The following is a 23,199-nucleotide window of genomic DNA, read 5'->3' on the forward strand; positions in this document are numbered from 1 at the left end:
AGGTTTAAAATATTTCACTTGAGAAATTAACAGTTTGTTTGGGCCCTAAAGTATCTTAATTTGGTGTGTGTACTTGACTGTGATATTTAATAGGAAAGTCTACTGGAAGCATTGACATTTACTGTTCCTGGTTATGCTCAGAGACTGTTTCAATCACTGAACTAATGTTTGAGGGACACTTGTATCATTACACTAATGAACTTTATGTAAGCTCACTAAAGCTGATATTGCTTATATGAATCTGTCTCGTGAATATAGGAATCCATTCTTATTTCATCATGTGGCGTATACTAATGGTTTTACTAAAATACTTTTTAAAACCACAGAGTTGCAGCTGATTTAAAATATACTATGTGTTGGGCTCCGTGCTGGGTGTTCAGCATACATCTTCATTTGGATATTTTAGTAGTATCTGTTTGGACAAAGTATATTTACAGATGTACACATTCAATAAGATATGGAGAACTAAAATACAGTTCCTACACTTAGAAGCCTTTAGCTCAATAATTGATTGATGTCTGTGCCCTGTTTTCTAATTTTCTTAAACTCCACATATTCATTCAGTAAATATTGTTTTTATGTTTATTGTATACCAACTATATGTATACCTATTACTATGTCATTTACAGTGGTAGGATGGATGTTTTCTATGACCATAGCTTTTAATCCAGTTGAAAGTTTAATCAGAATATCATAGAAAGAAATATAGAATTATAAACATGATGTATTCCATATAAAAGATAGATTTAGGCCTATGAGAACTTTTAATGGGGATGATTTGACCTAGTCAAGGAAGATCATGAAAGCCTTTTATAAGGAGAGAATGTTGAGGTAAGTGGACAGGCAAGTGAAGAAAAGAGTAATAAGTGGGAGGAGCAGGGTATATGAAAGAGGAGAACAAAAGAATGTCTGAGTTCTGGGGCAGAGAGACACATCCCTCCTGATTTCTACCCCAGATGCATACGTTAGCCCACACGCCTTCCTGGCTCAGTGTGCTAGCAGATTTTCTCAGCACTTCTAGGAAGGAACCTGCTTGGTTGAATTTTCTGGGATCAGGAAAGGAATGAGTATGATGTTAGTTTCAATTTGAGTCTTTGTAGGGTTAATGGCAACCCACTCCCGTACCCTTGCTTGGAAAATCCCATGGACAGAAGAGCCTGGTAGGCTGCAGTCTATGGGGTCGCGAAGAGTCGGACACGACTGAGTGACGTTACTTTTGCTTTTATGCATTGGAGAAGGAAATGGCAACCCACTCCAGTGTTCTTGCCTGGAGGATCCCAGGGACAGCGGAGCCTGGTGGGTTACCATCTATGGGGTCGCACAGAGTTGGACACGACTGAGGCGACTTAGCAGCATCAGTGCGGCTGGTTAGGGCTTTCCTGATAGCTGAGGTGGTAAAGAATCTGTCTGCAATGAAGAGAGACCCAGGTTTGACCCAGGTTTGATCCCTGGGTCAAGAAGATCCCCTGGAAAAGGAAATGGGAACCCACTCCAGTATTCTTGCCTGGAGAATTCCATGGACAGAGGAGCCTGGCAAGGCTACAGTCCATGGGGTTGCAAAGAGTCGGACACGACTGAGCAGCTAACACACTTTTTAGGGTTAATTAAGTGTACATATGTAAAAGAAGTATTTTCTTAAAAGATGAAAAAAGCAGGACTCTTTAAGTATATTTTCAATCACCATGTAGTATTTCAAAGTTTTATGAGTGATAGTTGTTCAGTTGTAAAGTTGTTTAGTTGAAAGAAGGTTGTGCAGTTTCAGTTCATGAAAGTAAATCTGTTATTCTTTTTCTATTCTAAAAGCAAGTAAGCCTAAGATATCTGTGAAATATATACTTACCTATGCTGGAACTTTTCACATTTCTCATCTCTTTCTTTGAGAATAAAATTTGCCATAGGGACTTATACCTTGTAAGTTATTCTTTTCTCTTTGTTATTTATGCATTTTTAATTGTGATATTTCTGTTATACATCACTGAATTTGTATTTAATGAATCAAATTTACATTTAATCAGTTTGTGTTGAAGTGATTTAATGAGATACTTCCTTTTCTGTGTTAAAAGCAGGTCAAGGTCAACTGAAAGACTCGGGGCAATACATTATTCAATGTTCATTTTTTATATAACTTGTAACTTTATCAAGTTTTATGATTTAACTAAATCACATAATAACATTCCCTGTAATAATTTCTAACTATTTTTTAAGGATAGACATTTTACTATTAGTGTATTGACAATCTATTGTTTACTTTTGCTTTATTTTATTTCATTTACTTTCTAACATGGGAATTCTCACATTCTTCTACTTTCAGAACAGAATATGTAGATTAAGATTGTGTCAGATTATCAAATAATGTGAGAAAAAAGGCAGTGCATTTCAGATCTGAAGATAATACTCAGGGACTTCCCTGCTGGTCCAGTGTTTAAGGCTCCACTCTTTCCTGCAGGGGCACAGGTTTGATACCCGCTCAGGGAACTAAGATCCCACATGCTCTGTGGCACAGACAGAATAATAATAATAAAAGATACGGTATTTTCAATGTTTGAATTTATTAAAAACAGAAAACAAGTATATCAAAGCTTTGTTCTCATATATATGATGTACCTGAAAGTAGCGTTCAAAGTAAAACTGACAAAGAACTGAGTGTTTATCTGTGTGGGACATTTTTGTTGTTGTTCAGTCACTCAGTTGTGGCCAACTCTGTGGGACCCCATAGACTGCAGCATACCAGGCTTCCCTGTCCTTCACCATCTCCTGGAGCTTGCTCAAACTCATGTCCACTGAGTCAGTGATGCCACCCAGCCATCTCATCCTCTGTCGTCCCCTTCTCCTCCTGCCCTCAATCTTTCCCAGCAACAGGGTCTTTTCTAATTAGGACATTTTACTTCCTGTTTTATCTATACTCTCTCCAAACCTTCCACCTCTGCCTTTATCCTGATGGCCTTGCCTCATAGTCCATTTGAGACAAAAGCCACAAGCAACAGTGTCATCTTCCCACATCGAATTTCCATACACCCATTGTCTATATTCAGCCCTCAGTTTTCTTTCCTAGAACAATGAAGTGGACACTGTACATGGTTTCTTAAAGGGTTGTTCCTCTACAAGCCATCCGTATCCCATCCTTCCCTGTCTTCGCAAGAGCTTTGGTTTTCACCTCTGTTCTGTTTCCCGCATCATTTTCTTCCTTTTCTCTTCAGTATAAATCCTCTGTTGCTCTGATGACCCTTCGCTTTGAAGACTTTCCTTGACCCTAGTCTGTCCCCGTAGGGCCCACCCTTTTTCTTCTCTGCCTCTCAGCCAAGGTGCTCTGAACACTTGCTCTGCAAGGCTAATCCTCGTCACTGTTGTTCAGTGCATCCATCGTTCCAGTTATGTTCCACCCCGCCTCCAGATGCTGCCTGTGTAACTGGGTAAGTTCAGTGGGCTCCTTTAAGTCCTCATCTTTTCTGTCTCTGTACCACAATGTGTTCTACTTGAGACCGTTGTTCTTTTTCCCCTCTCATCATCTAAGACAGTCCCATCTCCTGATTTCCTTCCTGCCTCCATGGGAACTTACTCCCACTCAGTTTTCTCAAGGACTCCTCCTCTGCTTCACTTTTATTCACATGGTTTTAAACCAATTTTTTCTGCTGAAGCTCTCCGTTTTTTTTTTTTTAATATTTAATCAAGACTTCTTTTGAGCCTGTTGCTTTTAACATGATGATTTCTTGACATTTTCATTTGTGTATCTCACATGTTGAAATCTCACCCGCACTTGAACTCTCTAACTCTCTTCTCTAATCCTCAAGTGTCTCTGAACCCATCCCTTCTCCAGCCACCCAGATACCCATGTCAGAAACCTGGCAGTCATTCAAGACACCACTCTTTTCTTAGTCTCCACCACCACTGCCTAGTGATTCTGTCTCCAAAATAAGTCTTGAATCCCTCTCTTTGACCACTTCCATGAATAACAAAATCCCTTGGTCTAGTAAGCTAGGTTACTACAGTAGCCTTCTGCTTATTTTTCATCCTTTACATTTCGCTCACCTTAAAACTTGGAGAAGGCAATGGCACCCCACTCCAGTACTCTTGTCTGGAAAATCTCATGGATGGAGAAGCCTGGTGGGCTGCAGTCCATGGGGTCGCTAAGAGTCGGGCACGACTGAGCGACTTCACTTTCACTTTTCACTTTCATGCATTGGAAAAGGAAATGGCAACCCAGTCCAATGTTCTTGCCTGGAGAATCCCAGGGACAGAGGAGCCTAGTGGGCTGCCATCTATGGGGTCGCACCGAGTCGGACACGACTGAAGCGACTTAGCAGCAGCAGCAGCACCTTAAAACTACATTCCAAACAGCAGCTACAGTGAGCTATTTAAGTTCTAGTTTAAATGATTTTACATTTGACTTAAAACCTTTTGTGACTGGCTGTTCAACAGAAAATATGTTCCTAATTGTTCAGCATTTCCATTAGACACTGCACAGTCCATCCCTGCCTCCTGCCTGAGGTCATTTTTATGTGGCTGAGCTAAACTCTCCATTTTCATGTTTCACTAAGAGGGTTTTTTTTTTTTTTTTCTTTTTGTCACATAAGGGCCTTTTTGCATGTGTTCTGTTTGTCTGGAATGTTCTTCCTCTACTGTTTTCAAGGAAACATTTCTTTGGAATCACAGGAAATGCCATTTCTTGGGGAAACTTTCCTCCAACTGCTCACAGTCTGAATTAGAACCCATTATCTCTTAGAGCTTAATATTATATTGCTTTACAGAACACATCATGATTTATTGTAATATTTTGAGAGGTGCTGCATGAGTAGTTAAAATCCCAGACTCCTGCCACAGTGCTGGTTTGAATCCTGACTCTATTATTTCCTATGTGAGTATGGGCAAGTCTTTTAGTCAGTGCAGCACAAAGCAAACCTTGTGTATGTGTGTGGATAATTTACCTCACATCTGAAGGCACAGGGCTCTCAGCTGGCACACACAGTCCGGGACATACAACAGGCTGCCCGCGAATGTTTGCTTCATAGAGTGATGAGGTGTACAGTTCATCACATCAGTATTCAGGGAGGACCTTCAGAGAAAAAAGAAGGATATTTTTAAGAGTATATAATCACTATGTAAAATTTATATTTTGGCTTATGATACACTTTTTTTTAATTTATTATTTAATGGGAGGGTAACTGCTTTATAGTATTGTGTTGGTTCTGCAGTACAACACAGATCAGCCATAATTTTATATATTTATATATATATCCCCTCTCTCTTAAGCCTCCCTCCCCGCTCCCACACCTATGTTTTTGCTCTGAGAATATCTTCATTATTTGATCTGTCCAGCCCCTTTTAGCAAGAATGTTTTTGTTATTATTATTATTCTATTGCAGATATGACAGTCTAGCCCCAAGAGCCTAAGGGGCTTGTATGCACAGCAGAGGTAATAAGTGATAGGATGATCCCCTCATAGCAGCTCCCTGGTCTTCTTGCAGAAATCTTACTGTTTCTATCTTTTTGGAAATATCCCGTGAACTATATAAATACTTTGTATGTGGTTGGTGAAATTACTTTGGTGATCATTCTTAAATTTTCAGTTTGGGCAGATACTGTTAGAGCTTGTTTTCTCCTCCTGCAGCCTCTTTGGACTTCAGGCCCTTATCGCTCACAGCAATAACTCTGCAGTGACCTGCTTGCCCATTGTCTTGCTCCATGATTCAACTGTTTTCCTTGTAGAACCTCTAGAGAGATAGTGCTGAAAGGCCTCTTGTTGTTCTTGATTCTTTCAGATTACTGTCCTGTTTTCACTCTCATGGTGAGACTACCATCAAATTTCAAATATGTTAAACCTCCATTCCTATCATTCCATGTACTGCATTTCCATTAAGCTTTTCCTTATGCGAGGCAAGTAAAATACTCAGTTTCTCCTGTATTCTCTGCAGGCATCATCATATCATTTCTGGATTCTGAATTTATTTCATTGTTGAGTGTTTTTTTTTTTTTTTAATCTAAATGCTCATAAAATTTGAGAGCTGGAAGGGACCTCACATAATTCATATCCCAAATTTATCATCAGGGAAACCAAGCTAGCTTCAGGAATGTAACTGAGTGGCTTAATTACTGTTACAATAGGAATTGGGGCTTAGATGAAATTACTGTTTGATCTTTAGTGCACTTTTGTTACCAGTCAATTCACTTTTCTTTCTGAAAGAGAAAGCAGTGCGTTAGGATTGAGAAGTATAACATGAATTCAGTGAAAATTACATGATTAATTTTAATGTTCATTTATATATTTACCTTTTTATCTTTTACAGTTTAACAGCAATGCCCAGGATGTAAGCTGTTTTCAGCACCTCGTCCAAGCAAATGTGAGAAATAAGAAAGTGCTGAAAGATGCAGTGAATAATATCACAGCAAAAGGAATCACAGATTATAAGAAGGGGTTTAGTTTTGCTTTTGAACAGCTGCTTAATGTAAGTATCAATGCTGTCCCCTTTGTCTTTTATTTTTTTATTTTTCTGGAGACTTAAGGATTTTCTTTTTTAACTTTACAATATTGTATTGGTTTTGCCATATATCAACATGAATCCGCCACAGATATACACGTATTCCCCATCCTGAACCCTCCTCCCTCCCCGTACTATCCCCTTTGCTTTTATTATTGAATTACAGTATCTGAATTTCAGTATCCTGGTAGTTACAGCTCTGTAGGATTAAGTAATAGTGCTATTTTTCATTCATTTAGAAAGCATATATGTCCAGGCTTTAGAAATCTTCTGAGCTTTTTAAAAAATTTTTAAATCCAAAATTCAAATGTAGATTTTTTTTCTTTTATATCTTTTCTTCCATACTTTTTTTTCCCCAAACTATATTTAAAAAACACATTTGTTGGGTAATTTAACTTTGAATAAGCACTGGAAACTTAGTTGACACTTAGAATATCATTTATTTTTTCTTATCTCAATTAGTACTATATTTATTTGGAAACTTGTGCTTTCAATCATCAAATGGTTTCTGATGAAATATTTTAGTTTTAGTTTTAAACATCAGGTTTTGAGTCTTTAGGTTGTTCCTAATGTATAGAAAGGTCCAAATGGTAAAGATCAAAGTGGACAGAAGGATAAATCTCAGAGATTCCTTCCAAAGTGAAAATTCCTTTGAATGAGTCATTGATGTCTATAGTGTTTTATATTTTCCACACCTATTCCCTACCCCATATCATAACAATATTATAACATGAATCTCATACTACAGGCTAATATTTTCAAATGGCCATGTTGTCTGTTTCATTTTGAACTGTTTGAAAGCAAGAGCTATCATTCGGATTTATATCTCTCATAAGGCAATATTATTGCAGTGGTTGAGAATACAGATTTAACCTCTCTCTGCCTTGGTTCCCTCACTGGGGTTGTAGAAGGAATGTCCATAGAATCTGCAGATATAGCCAACCACATGAGTGTGTAGTTATTGGGCTGGTGAAGAATTAATACATAAATAGCATGAGGCTGGTACAGAATCAGCTTATAATTCCTATCAAATTTGCTAAGTCATTGAATAAGCTCTTACATTTAGTCTTTTCTGCAAATTTGATTTTGTTGTGTCCTATGTGGATCTTCTAAACAGTTTTCAAGGTCTCTGATTGGATGATGACTCATTCATTTGTTCATTCAGCCAATATTTACCCAATGCCTCACAATTTCCTGTCATAGCGCATTGATGAAATTGTAGAAATAAACAAGAAAGACCATTTGCTCTCAAGAAAGTCGAGCATAACTTGCTAAGTCATCATTTCTCATATAACATGTAGTGCTGTTACGGGGTATTCATAGTGTGTTTGCTAAAGTGGTTGCTTTTCCTTGAAAATGGGATTTTGAAGAATGAGTAGAGTCTAGGTAGATGATGAGGGGGGTGGGCAATCATTTCAGATTAAAAGAACACCAGAGATTAAAAAAGCACGGAAGCATGAGGGGTTGTGCACATTGAAAGAATTGCAGGTTTGTTGGCATGGCTGGGCCATAAGCAGTAGAGGAGAAATGATGGGAATGGAAAGGCCATGAGCTATCCTTAAGTGAGGTATGGAAGAGCAAATGGAAAGTGTGTGGTAGGAGAATGATATGGTTTGATGAGTGTTTTAAGTTAAGAAGCTATTTTAGTAATCCTGGTGTTGGATTAGAAGTGATGTTAAGGTGAGTGACCTAGTAACTATTGGAGTGGTAGGAGGGGTTGCTGAGAAGGGAGTAGGGGTGACTCCAAGTTCTCTGAACTGGAAAACAAGGTGGAGGGTGGCCCAGGAGTCTACATTAAAGGAATGTGAGGGTAGAATTTTTGATTATTTAGAGTTTGAAGTAATATTTTTCTTAGGTACAATTAGATAAGCAAGTAAATAGTAGAAAAGCAAAGAAATTCAGCACTGCAGTTTTCTTTGCTAAAATTCATGTGATTATTAAATGATGTATGTGCATTAATAAAAATGAAAACTCAAAACTTTGGAAATTCAGGCACAGGTGATTACTAAAATAAGATATATCCTTTCTGCAGTAAAGGAATGTGAGGGCTTTTCATAACTTATTTTTCTCTTGAGTCAATAATCAAGTTTTCTAGATCTTGGCATTTTAATTATTCTTAGTGTTGTCAGTTGGCCTCACTCATTCCCTCATATTCAAGATTCTGTTGTGAAATGATGAGGCGTCTCAAGCCTGATGTACTACTTCAGAGGCAGTTACCATAGAGGGGCCAGGTTAACTCCCACATTCATTATTAGTTACTTACAAAATATGGTCTGTTGGCCTCTCCTACTGCCTTTTTAAGTTGTAAATGATTTTTAACATGTCCTCAGTTATTCCTGTAGTAAATCTCAAATGTTTTGCTTTCCACATGTCCCTTAGGTATTACAATTCTTCATTTAAAAATAATTTTCCCAAATGCACAGCATGCCTTGTTGAGCTGAAGCATGTTTTGTCTTTTTCTTACACACAATACCATTCCTTGTCTTCTGTTGGTCCTGGCACGGTTTACCCTTAAGATTCCTGAATCAAGTGTCCAATAGAATTAGACATTGATTTGAATTAGTCTTCAGTTAGCATTTCATAAAATATTTACAAATACATGAGATGGATTTTTCAAACAAAATTTTGAGTGTGTATGTAATAGATGCTGTGCTGCAAGCTACAGAGATACAGCAAAGTGTGCTATGAAATACCACATGAAAGTAAATTACCAACCCTAGCCATTGTGTTTTTATTGACGTAATCAAGTTTTTCCTTACCTTAATTCCTTCCAAGCCAGTTTTGTATAATTGTTGTGACAGTGTGATTCTTTAGATAGTTAAAAATCCAGTGAGAATTTGCTAAGATAGACTATTCTACCACAAGTCCTGAGAAGTCTACTTAGAAAAAAAATGTTGAAAACAAAACATTTCTTCATTTCTTCTTTGGTGAGTGTACTAAAAATGAACAGCAAGATGCAGTGTGCTAACTTTGATATTTATATTCCATAATAATAATAATAACACACCCACTATTTTAAAAAATGAAACCAAGTCCTGTGCTAAAAACTGTCACTTTTTTGAGATGGTCTTTTAAATAAATATTATTTTCCCCATTTTACATATGCAGATAGAAAAGATAAGTCATCAGAGAATTTAGTTTTCCATTCAGGGATTTCAACACCTTTCACAAAAGTATATTGATGATAAAATATGTAACTATTTTATGGTCAAATTTTCAGATAATTACTTTCCAAGATAAGAATGGTTTTTGAATGTGATAAATAGAATTAGTCACTACTTGAGTTTTTCACAATGCTTAGTTAAAAGCTTTAACTGCCACTGGGCTAATGGCCTAGTCTGTGGAGTAAGAATATACGAAACAGGATTTTTTCATCAGGTAACAACACGTTGTCCGCATTACCTTTTCCAACAGGAAATGTGATTTACCTTTTTTGAAAAATAGAAATAAGAACCTTCAATAAACTCAAACACTATTGGAGAATTAGTGATTTTTAGACTGTGTTGTCCAGTGTAGCCATAATCACATGTGGGTGTTGAGTACTTGCAGTGTGCATAGTCTGAACTGAAATGTGTTATAAGAATACACTGAGATTTTAGAATTTACTATGAAAGAAAAAAATATTTATTTTCTCAATTTTTATATTGTTTTGATGTTGAATTGACTATTTGAGTGACTGAGTTAAATAAAATATATTATTAGAATTTCAGATATTTCTTCTTTTATTTTTTAATGTGGCCATTAGAGGGATAAAATTACAAATTAGCTTCAGATTTTATCACCTTTAAATATCACTAAACTAGAAGGCTGACATTTTCAAAGAAACTGAGCAGTCATAAATTAGTGTGATTTTTTTTTTTATTCTCAGCAATTTTGCAAACATATTTTACAACATTAGGAAGGCTGAGATGATAATTTCAGGCCTCAAAGAAGCTCAACTTTGTATATTTCATGTGGCCCTTTGATGCTAATCCATTGTTTTCCTAAGTCCAGCTCTTTGAAGGACCTTAAAGAAAATGTAAGAGAGGATTTAACATTGGAATTGAGCCTTTCAGAGTTAGAATATATGTAGCAGGTTGAGAGCAGATAAGACAATATTCTGGAAATAATTGTTAACATTTACCAAAATATGAAAGAGCACTGTGTGTTGGGATCAGCATTACAATTTCAGAAATGTAAACTGAATAAAGTAGGAGGGAGGAGGAGTAAAGAGAGGAACAAATATTTTAAATGGATTGAAAACATACATGAAAAGATATGTACGTTTTATTAATATTTTTTGTTTCTGGTATATATTATAGAGGTATAGAATTGATACCATGTCCATTAATCACTTTAAAACCCATGTATTAATTAACCCCTGAGAGGTTATTATGTATTAGGCATTTGTTCAGACAAGGAAACTATTGAACAAAAAAGACAAAACTTTATACCTTTTTAGCACTTAATATTCTATTGGAAGTCAGTAATAAAAAACAAACACATTATATACTGCATATAACAAATGTGAAATGCTGTAAAGAAGAATACACCTTGGGAGGGCAGATTGCAATTTAAAATGCAGTCGTCAGGAAAGTCCTCAAAGGTTAGGTGACATTTGATCAGAAACCCAAAGAAAGGGAGAGCGGTGGGTGTTGAAAATGAGGCAGAGCCTGTGTAGGCAGACACAGGCCTGGCTTGATCCAGGAACCTGTTCTTAAAATTGGCTATTGAACAGATACTTCAGTCATCACTTGCAATCTGCACACACTTTCCATTTTGCTTTTATACTCCCTCCCTTTTACTATGAATGATATACAATTTTATTGATATATTTTACAGTATAATGTGTCTAGAGCCAACTGCAATAAGATTATCATGTTGTTCACGGATGGAGGAGAAGAGAGAGCTCAGGAGATATTTACCAAATACAACAAAGACAAAAAGGTGAGTGTAATTTTTCTGATATTTTAAATTTAATATTAATTTAGGTGGTTTTAAGAGAGAATACGGCAAAAGTGGTAAGATGTTTTTGGTTAAAACATTAGTGTGCTGACTATAAAGCCATACGGCTCATGGATTATACACCAATCACTGAATTAAATGTCAAAAATCTTTTGTGAAATTCACGAGTACTTTACGACTAATTTATTAATAAAATAATTTGAACCTATATAGAGGCCTGTATAGAGGCCTATACAGAATATATTTGTTTCTTTGATTGTTTTATTGCAGAGAAAAGTATTGTACACAGGCCTGTTTTGAAAGCTCACCAGTGTAGCTGAACCTACTGATATTGTGGAAGATATCAAATGTAACTATTTTTTCTATCACTCCTACTGTCAGCTTGTTTTAATTTTCTGATACTCTCCATATTTTATGAGAGGACAATGATTCTCAACTTAATTTCCTAAAATGCCAAGGATCCATAAATAAGTAATGAAAAATTATAGCTTATGTCTTAGGCTTTCAGAACTTCAACAGAAATTATATATTTCACAAGGCACCCTTCAGGGTAAAATGCCTATCAACTTTGCTTTTAATTAGAACTTTCATCATTGACTCAGCATTAATGCTAAAGAATTGTTTTGTGTGTGTGTGTGAAGGATTAAAAAGAAGGAAAAATTAAAGTAATACATTTAGGTAAATATACATAAGTTGTATATATATTGGCAGGCAAAATACTGTGGATAATAGGGTAGAGTATTAATGAAAATTTTTGAAACACTTCAAAAATACCAGTACTTTCAGAGTTGACAACATACATATGTATAACTGAATTGTTTACAAAATGTTTAAGTACTCAACTCTATGATACTGCATATGCTATTCAAGTATAACGTCATATGACATAAGTTTAATGTAAGGGTTAAGTTTTTTTAAACATCTAGTGACTCTGATTATATAGAAGAGCCATTTTTTTGAAAATGTTGATAAATGGACTGAACTGTTAATAGCCTTTAAATATTTTGAGTGGTATCTTGTTATTGTGAATATTTGTTTCAGAAATATCATTAGAATGAAAAGTAATTGGAAAATACAGATGCATTAAGATATAATGTACATTTCTTACTTTGTTTAGTAACTACGACTGATTGTTCAAAATCCAGGGCAGTCGCCACCCCTTGGAGGGTGTCCTGACATCCTTTCCTCCCACTTCATGGTTGTTTAGGCACGTGTGCTCTGATCCCACAGCACAGTGTCTGAGCCCTCCACGTCTCTTCACACTTATGCTACCCGTGAGGTCTTGTCTCTGTTCACCCTCTGGATCCAAGGTCCCACATGAGTAGGCCTTTGTGTTGTTTAACTATGAACTCTCAGCATCCTACAAGAAGCACAGATTCAGAGTTAATTCTCAATACATGGCAATAAATAAAACTTGAGAATGTCTAACAAAAGTTGGAAGCGTGATTTCTGTTATAGAACAAATTCATAATCATAAAAAATAATCTGGGTTAAAGAATATTTCACTTATTTAAATATTCTCAGTGATATAAAATGACCATGTTTGGAAGAATTCAAATGTAATAAAATAAATTTAATCTAAATTCATTTCTATTAATATAATACATTTATTTCAGTATTCTTCTAATTAATCATACACTGATAATTTGGAAAGGACTTTTTAGCATCTTCTAGTCATAAGCTTATTTTATTATCTTATGACAGAGGTGCATAAGTACAAGCCCCAGTGCTTTTCATTTTTTAATGAATATAAGTTTAGTTAAATCATCTTTTCTTAGATTTTGATATCATCCAAACTAACAAGCAGGAATATCATTCACCTCTGAATATTTTTCTTCAAAAAGGAAGTTTCTTAAATATGGCAATAAATATTGCATTCTGTATTGCAATTTGTGCCAGAGATATATTTTAATTTCAGAGTACAAAAAAGTTTAACAAGTTTGAATAAAAGAATTTAAATGTATAAAAAGAGAAAAACAATAAACTTGTTATTTATTTTTTTCCTCTCCAAAAACTCTTTTTGCATGCAGAAGTAACACAATAACATGTCTTGGAGGCATATCATAATTTTCTTTTTTTCCATAAAAGAGATTTTATGTCATAAGGAAAACAACTGTATCCTACCCTCCATTTTCACAAATTGTCTAGTTGATTGAATAAATGAAGAATTTACTAGTTGAAAGCCATTTTTCTATGTATATATCCAAAAAAATGTCCAATCTAAATATTACTATCTTGTAACACTCCTTCTCATCTCCTTCACCTTTTATAGGAACTCCACGTTTTAAACAAAGTCATTTTGTGACATTCTAAACCACATAAGAAATGATTCATATCACATTCACTTTTTTAAAACTGATGAATCTAATCTTACTCAACAATCTTGCGGTTTGCCTATTAATAATACCTCTCTGCTGTAAGTACACACACTTCTCCTAAGGACATAGAATTTTTGTGAATTCCAAAGAAACTTTGAAAATTAAGTAGTCAGTGCTTTCTATGATTTTTAAAATAAATGTATAGTTAGCTAAGAAAAATTAAGATGTCCTTGGAATTAGAAACTACATTTTTTTTTAATGGGAGTCTAATTTAGGGGCTGTACAAAGTTCTGTGATACACACTTATACATGTATACATATTTACATAAGGTATATGAACACACATTTATATCTGTTTTAAATGGACATTGATTCTGTCAATCATATCTCTAGAAACAAGGGACCATGTGTGGAACTATGGCTAGCTCTCTTATGTAAAGTGCTATGAGTAAATTTCGACCACTGACAAGTGGTTAAGAAGTGATCAAGGAATGAGGAAATAGAAATCTGAACATAAACTAATTTTTTTCTAAAATCTTTGCAAATTTGCTAAGAAAAAATAGGAAAAATTAAGACAGTCAACTCTGGGTGAAGTTTTGCACACATACGTGTGCATGCATACATGTTTTTTTTAACAATGGAAAAGCTAAGTCATTATTTTAACTTAAGGTTAGTAAAGGGATATCCAAACAGATAAAGCTTATAGATACAAAACAGAGAAAGGATAACTGATGGAGATCCTTGAAAGAGGAGGGATTGAGAGAGAGAGAGCACAGATTTCTGAATTAGACAATTAGGAATTGTGTTTCTGAAAACATTGTTGTGCCACATTTCTTTGCACTCTGCTTCCAAGGTCAATGGCTTTTTAAATTTTCTAACGTGGAAAACCATGTTAGACAAAAAATTTGTCTCTTGGCATTTGCATGTTCTTATCCACTAACAGTGAAGATAGCAGACGATTTTTAAGTCACTTATGTTTTTGAGTGTGTGTGTATTTTGTCAAGACAACATTACACAGCTAATTGTTTATGCCAAGGGCATTTGTATGCAACTAGTGTGTATAAGAGAGATTTTTCCTCCATCTTCAAAATGTCTTCAAATGGTTTGGGATGAACTGTCAAACCCTTTCTCACTTTCTCTGCTTATTCTGACTTCTCTACCCTCCACTCATCCACCAGTGTGAGAGATTTGCCACCCTCAGACATGTGGATGCATGGGAGATCCTTGTCTATCTGTGTCATCTAAGGATGTGTATGACCAGTTATTTACCTGCAAAATTCATATTTATTATGCAATAAAGTTATCAACTCAGAACTTAACTAGCTACATTTTATTTCAAATGGCCAATGTGTAAAACTGAAATTTGATAGGTAGTAAAATATAAACTTTCAATACTTGTAAAATTCTATATTCAACTATAATTTTACTTTAAAACATGCCCCTTAAGATAGACATTCACTTGTAGCTTAAAAATATTGAAATTGCAAAGTCACCAAATTTGGAGAGCTTTTAAAGAAAAAAAATCTGAAAACCTCTTTTTGAATCCTACTTTCTCCCCAGGCCTCTTGCTTGGCATGAATGTGACTGAATGCTTCATTTAAACCCATTTGTCATCCAGATGACATTAGAAATCATTCAGAGCAACCCAGATAGGTGTGATGAGGTCCACCCATAGAGCTGATGAATGAGCCTGCAGATACAGAGCACAATTTAATGAGGCCAAAAGGTTCGAGAATTAGAACAAAATGTTTGGGTTCTTTTGAAATGTATTACTCTTGGGAATTAATCTACCTGATTATAGATAGGTACAGCTTAAAACAGAGTCCATGTTAATCTCCTCACACAGCTGTTCCACATTAAAATGCCTTCACTTTCTAATCTTTACCTGCAACTCTGCCATTCCTTAGCGCTCAACCATGTGTATGAGACTGCCTTAAAAATGGTACCAAAACCAAAATGAACTCTATCATAGATTCCAAACAAATGAACAAAGGAAACTGACACCAGACACAGAGTTGAAAGATAATTCCCAGGTCTAGCAAAAGTAAAGATATTTAATTTTCTGTAGATTAGCAAAGAGATTGGTTAGCAGTATACACTTAAGATTGTCTAACCAGCTATAAAATTGTTCTTGGATTTTTAGGTTAATTCTCAGAATTAATCAAAAATAAAAAGACATTAAAAAAATCTATAAAATGAAAATTTCAAAATAGCTAGTAACCTAAATGAGAAGAACAAATGAAAAAATGCATATGATAGATGTGGAATAATTTTGTAAAATAAAGAATGCACAGCTAAAAAATTATAATTGCCTGACAATAGATGCTCTATTTTTTAGATTCTTTCAAAAATGATTGGCAGTCTTTTCTATTTTTTGTCAGATCCAGAAGAGAAATAATCTGTAGTCTACAAAAATCGAAAACAAATCACAAATGGCTAAATCTGTGTATGAGTTTTATACAGTAAAAATGAAAATCATCAACTACTTTTTCAACACATGGTAGGAAAAATAATTCATGGGAAATAATTCATTGCCTTCTTGGTAGTCTCTGCCTAGCTTCTCCATCAGGCAAGAATGAAGCCTTTGGAAGGAATGTTCAAACCTCTGATAATAGAGTATATTCAGACTTGTAGAATATTTAATACTGTTTAGAAATGCACTGCTTTTAAAAATTTTCATGTAATTTGGCACTTTCAACCATTTCCAAAGGATTTTCAGCTTTAGAATGGGAACTAGAGCTGTGTTCATAAAAACCAAATATATTACTTGTGCGAGATTAAGGTATAACTAAAAACAATAATTTTCAGTAATATTGGCCCTGCCAATGGATGATCAACTTAAAATTCAGGTCGTGTGCATCTGTGTAATGTCCTTCTCTGACAGATTTGTTTACATTTGTGTTCTTAGGATGAAATTAGTATTGATAATTCATTACCTAAACTAAGGAACAGTTTCTTTGGGTCTGAGTATTAACTATTTCCATACATTTTATAGAGTCCTTAATTTGATGGCTAGAACAAATCCATTGAAAAGTGAGAATAAGTATTACATTAAACAGAAAGTATATTACATGACATAGGTCGTAGAGTGCCACAAATACACTTGAGATAATTTCTAGGTAGAATTGTGCTGCCTAACATTGCGATTGCCTTTTGTTGATGTGAAATCACAATACCAGGAAGGGCATTCTGTTCTGCTTTTCCTGAGGCTGTCTTCTCAGAATGAAAGCTCTGCTTGCCATGGAGCTCCACACAGAGATCTTCCCTGATCAGACTTTCTAGAGTGGTCCCCTTTTCCTACACACTTCATTATTCTCTATTTCAGTACCATCTTTCCTCTTTGTTTTCTTTCTCCCAGATTACCATTTTAAAGAATTATTTTAATTATGTACTTATTTACATTATCTTGAACTCTCTTCTGTTAAAAGCTCTAAGAGGTAGGGGTTGTATCAGCTTATAAACCTACCATTGACTCCTTAGAGGCTAAGAAGGGCTTGATGCACAGTGGTTGCTGAGTAATTACTGAAGATGCCCAACATAAATGAATAAATGTAAATATGCAATAAATAATCTCCAATAGTAAACTAAGTCTAGTCAAGGCTATGGTTTTTCCAGTGCTCATGTATGGATGTGAGAGTTGGACTGTGAAGAAAGCTGAGTGCCGAAGAATTGATGCTTTTGAACTGTGGTGTTAGAGAAGACTCTTGAGAGTCCCTTGGACTGCAAGGAGATCCAACCAGTCCATTCTGAAGGAGATCAGCCCTGGGATTTCTTTGGAAGAACTGATGCTAAAGCTGAAACTCCAGTACTTTGGCCACCTCATGCGAAGAGTTGACTCATTGGAAAAGACTCTGATGCTGGGAGGGATTGGGGGCAGGAGGAGAAGGGGACGACAGAGGATGAGATGGCCAGATGGCATCACTGACTCGATGGACATGAGTTTGAGTGAACCCCGGGAGTTGGTGGTGGACAGGGAGGCCTGGCGTGCTGCGATGCATGGGGTCACAAAGAGTTGGACACGACTGAGCAACTGAACTGATAGTAAACTATATATAAAACATTCATATATGATAATAGCTTTGACCTTTTACAAGAAAATAATTTAAAATTATATTTTTTCCTTATAAGTGGAATGTTGTTGTTGTTCAGTTGCTGAGTTGTGTCCAACTCTTTGAAACCCCATGGACTGAAGTGTGCCAGGTTTCCCTGTCCTTCACCATCTCCTGGAGTTTGCTCAAATTCGTGTCGAGTCAGTGATGCCATCCAATCATCTTATCCTCTGTCATCCCCTTCTCCTCCTGCCGTCAATCTTTCCCAGAATCGGGGTCTTTTCCAATGAGTTGGCTCTTCTCATCAGGGTGACCAAAGTATTGGAGCTTCATCTTCAGCATCAGCCTTTCCAATGAATAATATTTGGGGTTTATTTCCTTTAGGATTTACTGGTTTGATCTCCTTGCAGTCCAACAGACTCTCAAGAGTCTTCAAAACCACAGTTTGAATGCATCAGTTCTTTGGCACTCAGCCTTCTTTATGGTCCAACTCTCATATCCATACATGACTGCTGAAAAAACCAGGCTTTGACTAGATGGACCTTTGTTGGGAAAGTAATGTCTTTTTGTTAATATGCTGCTAGGTTTGTCATAACTTTTCCTCCAAGGAGCAAGTGTCTTTTAATTTTATGGCTACAGTCAACATCTGCGGTGATTTTGGAGCCCAAGAAAATAAAGTCTGTCACTGTTTCCATAGTTTCCCTATCTATTTGCCATGAAGTGATGAGACCGGATGCCATGATCTTAGTTGAATTTCAAGCCAGCTTTTTCACTCTCCTCTTTCACTTTTATCAAGAGGCTCTTTAGCTCTTCTTTGCTTTTTGCCATATAAAGATATCATCTTTATATCTGAGGTTATTGCTATCTCTCCCGATAATCTTGATTCCAGCTTGTGCTTCATTCAGCCCAGCGTTTCGTATGATGTACTCTGCATAGAATTTAAATAAGCAGGGTGACAATATACAGCCTTGACATACTTCTTTCCCAATTTTGAACCAGTCCATTGTTCCATGTCTGGTTCTTCTTGACCTGCATACAGGTTTCTCAGGAGGCAGGTAAGGTGGTCTGGTATTCCCATCTCTTTAATTTTCTACAGTTCATTGTGATCCACAAAGTCAAAGGCATTGGCATAGTCAGTGAAGCAGAAGTAGATGTTTTTCTGGAATTCTCTAATTTTTTCTATGATCCCACGGATGTTGCAATTTGATCTCTGTTTTCTCTGCCTTTTCTGAATCCATCTTGTACATCTGGAAGTTCTCGGTTCACTTACTGTTGAAGCCTAGCTTTGGAGGACTGAACATTACCTTGCTAGCATGTGAAATGAGTGCAGTTGTGTGGTAGTTTGAACATTCTTTGAACCCCATAAACATTATGAGAAGGCAAAGGGAATGTAGAGTAAAATTAATGTTCCACCCTTGTATATGTCACTGTAAGAACTAGGGGGACTTAAGTTCATATAACAGAAAAGGTAAAGGCACCCCACTCCAGTACTCTTGCCTGGAAATCCCATGGACAGAGGAGCCTGGTAGGCTGCAGTCCATGGGGTCACTAAGAGTCGGAAACGACTGAGCGACTTCAGTTTCACTTTTCACTTTCATGCACTGGAGAAGGAAATGGCAACTCACTCCAGTGTTCTTGCCTGGAGAATCCCAGGGACAGTGGAGCCTGGTGGGCTGCTGTCTGTGGGGTCGCACAGAGTCGGACATGACTGAAGCAACTTAGCAGCAGCAGCAGCAAGTTCATATAAAAAATGATTGTACTGATGCCACCTCTCTTTTCATACTAATCAGTCCAACACATAGTTTTTCATGAGTATTCTCATTATTTGTGTCAGTGAAGTATTTAGCCTTACCCAAGAGGAACATCTGAAATAAGTATATCACTTATGTTGTGACCTCTCAGCTGACAATAGACTCTGCAGAGCTAAATCGCTTAGAAATGAAATGTATCCATAGCTTCTTCCTCTGTTATCAAATCCTGTCAGTGCATGCAGATAGAAGGGGAACCTGAACTTACTCCCTTATAATCTTAATATGCAAGGATGAATCATTGTAATTGTTAACATTTTTAAACACCAACATAATCCCAAGGGCATGTATCTTTGTTATATACCCACATGCAAGACATGTAAGAGAAATATCAGCTAGGTCTTTAAGATCATGTAAGCAAAAACTACTGCATTTCAATTTCCTTTTTAATGTTGCTTGGTGTGGTTTACTTAAACAAACTCACTGGTCTCTTACTAACTTTGTTCAGGCCCTGGGAAATTCCATACAGGCATATCTTATATGGACACAGCGGCATTTAGACAGTATCTTTTTCTTTGGAGTTCATTCTTAAATGCAGTAAAGCAAACCAAATTTGTCCCTCTGGGAAGGTATTATTTCAAGTTAAGTTCTTTTTGAGGCATGAAAATGGAAAACGTTACCTCATTGAATTCTGATAGTTTGACTATAGAAGACATTGTAGTCATCATCATCATCATGTCATCTTTATTACTGCAGCTAATATTTATTGTGCTTGTAATTTTCCATATAATACCAAAGCTTTTCATGTATCACTTCATTCACAGTTGTAATCGCCATATGATAAAAAGGTTTTTATCACCATCAACATCATCCTCATTTTGGAAATAAGAAAACCAAAATTTGAGAAGTTAACGAGCTTGCTGAAAGCTATACAGCTACTAAGTGGCAAAATCAATCATTTAAATGTTCTGCAGTCCAAATTTCATAACCTCATGTGGAGTGTGCTGGCTAGTCCTGCATCTCTGTCTCCAGGGCAGCCTTGGGGCCATGCCAGTCATCATTTGCCCACCCAGGATCCTTCCTTCTAGTTGGATAGCAAGATTTCACGACTAAGGAACATGCTTCTCACAGCTTTAAGAAGCTAAAATGGATTAAACTAAGCCATCAGATCTTTGCAGACTTGCAAGAACCTTTCAGATCACTGGGCTTTATAAAATAAATTAAGTGTGAAAGGTACATTTGGACACTTTTATTTATTTCATAATGCGATAAACCTAGAGATGTGGGTTATTTTAAATGCTGTGGATCCTGGTATACTTGTGAATTATGAAAACAACTGTAGAGTTTTCTCCTAAAATATTCAGTCCAATCTAGTATTTTTATAGGCTTATTGCCAAAAATTTTAGTACACACAGTAAATTAATAAAACCTGTTTCTGACATCATTTTTCTAACATGATTCGATAGCTGAAGTTTTTATTTTAGTTTTATTGGCTTTCTTTCTTCATAGTCTCATTTCCATTATTCCTTGGAGATTTGCCTATTGTAAATTAAACTTGAACTCTGGGTAACTGATAATTGTTGAGGTGACAGTTTCCAGTAACTGGGTTCTGCTGGGAAACAAGAAATTCCTATGACTTTTAAAATAGGTTGACCCTGTGGTTTTGGAAAAATCTTAATTGAAGACAAGTATGTTTGTCTTCAACAAACAAGACAAAATAAAAAGCAGAGTAACAGAAGTCTAGAACTAAAGGACACATCAGTAGTGTATTATAGGAAGCAAATCAGTAACCCATTTTGTTGGTAATTAAAAGTTTTCTCTGGTCAAATAGGCCAGGCTTAACATGTAAATTATAATTCAAATTTACATTTTGGAATTATAATTTTCTGTTCAGAGAAAAATGATTTTGGACCAAGTGAAGGCCAAATTATATAAATTGCAGCTAATAATAGAGACTGATTTTTAGTTAAGTTTAATTTTATTAAACATTCTCAAATTGCAGTTTATTTTGTGAATATTCTTATATAACTAAACATGAGTCAATAATTATTTTTTTATTCTCTAGGAATAATACAGCATATAAATGATATGTGTATTATACATACTTTAACTTGCCTGAAGAAATTTGCTCATCTCCATTTATAAAAAGACTATGTAACAACAACAAAAAAGATTATGAATTTGCCATGATATAAGTGTAATGAAACAAGGCTTTGAATGCAATTATGAATGCAAGGCTTCTATCACTCTGGTTTTGGCTCTGCTCTGTTATAATGAACTAATTTATATATCAGATGATATCAAAGTGTGTCTTATATCACTCTGGGAAAATATGAAGACCACTCATTTAGCTATTCAGTATTTTTTTCATTTAATAAATATTTATTTTCATATCTATGTAAAGTACTGTAATAGATACAATAGTGCAATCCTGAAACTGTTTCAACCCAGTCCAGTGTTTATTCAATTTCTAATTTCCCATATTATTTCTGTTAGAGATCTGGCCAGCAATGTGAAAAATATTTTTCAAAGCCATCTATAGCTATGTATGTTTCATAGATGACCCTCACAGAAGTGAACATTCTAAAACATAGCCTATCTAACATCAACCAGTTCAGGATCATTTAACAAATTTTCTAGGAATATGACACTTAGAACAGTGAGTCTTCAGTATGTACTTGTTCTATGGATCTAGTGTTGTGATTATAAATGCACTGCTGCTGCTAAGTCGCTTCAGTCATGTCCGACTCTGTGCGACCCCGTAGACGGCAGCCCACCAGGCTCCCCTGTCCCTGGGACTCTCCAGGCAAGAACACTGGAGTGGGTTGCCATTTCCAGGCATAAGTAAAGGAATTTCTTCTCCACAAAAGCTGACTTTGCTTTCATGGAGGCCTGATTTAAAGTAATTTACTTAATAGAGACTTTAGATGAAATATTTAGCTTGTGTGACTGCACATTAAGTGTTTCAAGGTTTTTTTGGTTTTTTTTAATGTCATTTTATTTGTTTTTCTGTAAGACCACGTAAAGAAAAGACGTCTGAAAATGCACATCTTTGAGAATGTAATTTACCTTAATCTCTAAATTGTGCCTATTTCAAGGAATCACTTTATTATTTTATTTCCCCAAATTTATAGCTAAAGAAGAATGAAACACTTAAAGAGGTGAAAAACATCAGACTGCGGGGACAGCAAACCTCTCTGTAAACTTGGCATTGGGGTTAGTTCATTAACTCATCCACAGGGTGGCAGTCACATAGTGCGGAATAGGAGAATGAAAGTAAAACTCCCCAGTGGAAAGTTAGAGTTCAAAAATTATTTTTTAAACTATCAATTCATTGTATATATGTACTATGAAATGTTGAATATCACACCTGATTATGAAATCAATCTAGTTAAAATCTTATTACATAATTAGTTCAAATGTTTAAAGCAAAGACAAAAGTCAGCGGGGGTACAGCACCTGAATTGAAGTTTAATATTCATGTGTATCTTTTCAATGTCATAGAAAGAATTAAAAATTTATATCTGATTTATATTAAACTTTTTATATTTGATATGATGTATATTAAACTTTTCTCAATCAAATATATATAATATTTATCCAGTCATTTTGGAAAATTATAAGGTAATCTATAAAATCATTAATTATTTACATGCATATGTTTTGT

The 23,199-nt window shown here is 35.6% G+C and overlaps 1 protein-coding gene across 10 annotated transcripts in view; it reads left to right on the forward strand.

Annotated features, from left to right (window-relative positions):
• Positions 1-23,199, forward strand: part of CACNA2D1 (calcium voltage-gated channel auxiliary subunit alpha2delta 1) — a 533,324-nt gene that overhangs the window by 433,184 nt on the left and 76,941 nt on the right. For all 10 annotated transcript variants that reach the window (XM_055590113.1, XM_055590111.1, XM_055590110.1 and 7 more), the window contains exons 11-12: positions 6,282-6,440; positions 11,295-11,399. In XM_055590113.1, coding sequence (XP_055446088.1) covers positions 6,282-6,440; positions 11,295-11,399 — 264 coding nt within the window. The remainder of the gene's footprint in view (positions 1-6,281; positions 6,441-11,294; positions 11,400-23,199) is intronic.

Source organism: Bubalus kerabau, chromosome 8 (genome assembly GCF_029407905.1).
Source record: "Bubalus kerabau isolate K-KA32 ecotype Philippines breed swamp buffalo chromosome 8, PCC_UOA_SB_1v2, whole genome shotgun sequence".
Lineage (NCBI taxonomy): Eukaryota > Metazoa > Chordata > Mammalia > Artiodactyla > Bovidae > Bubalus > Bubalus kerabau.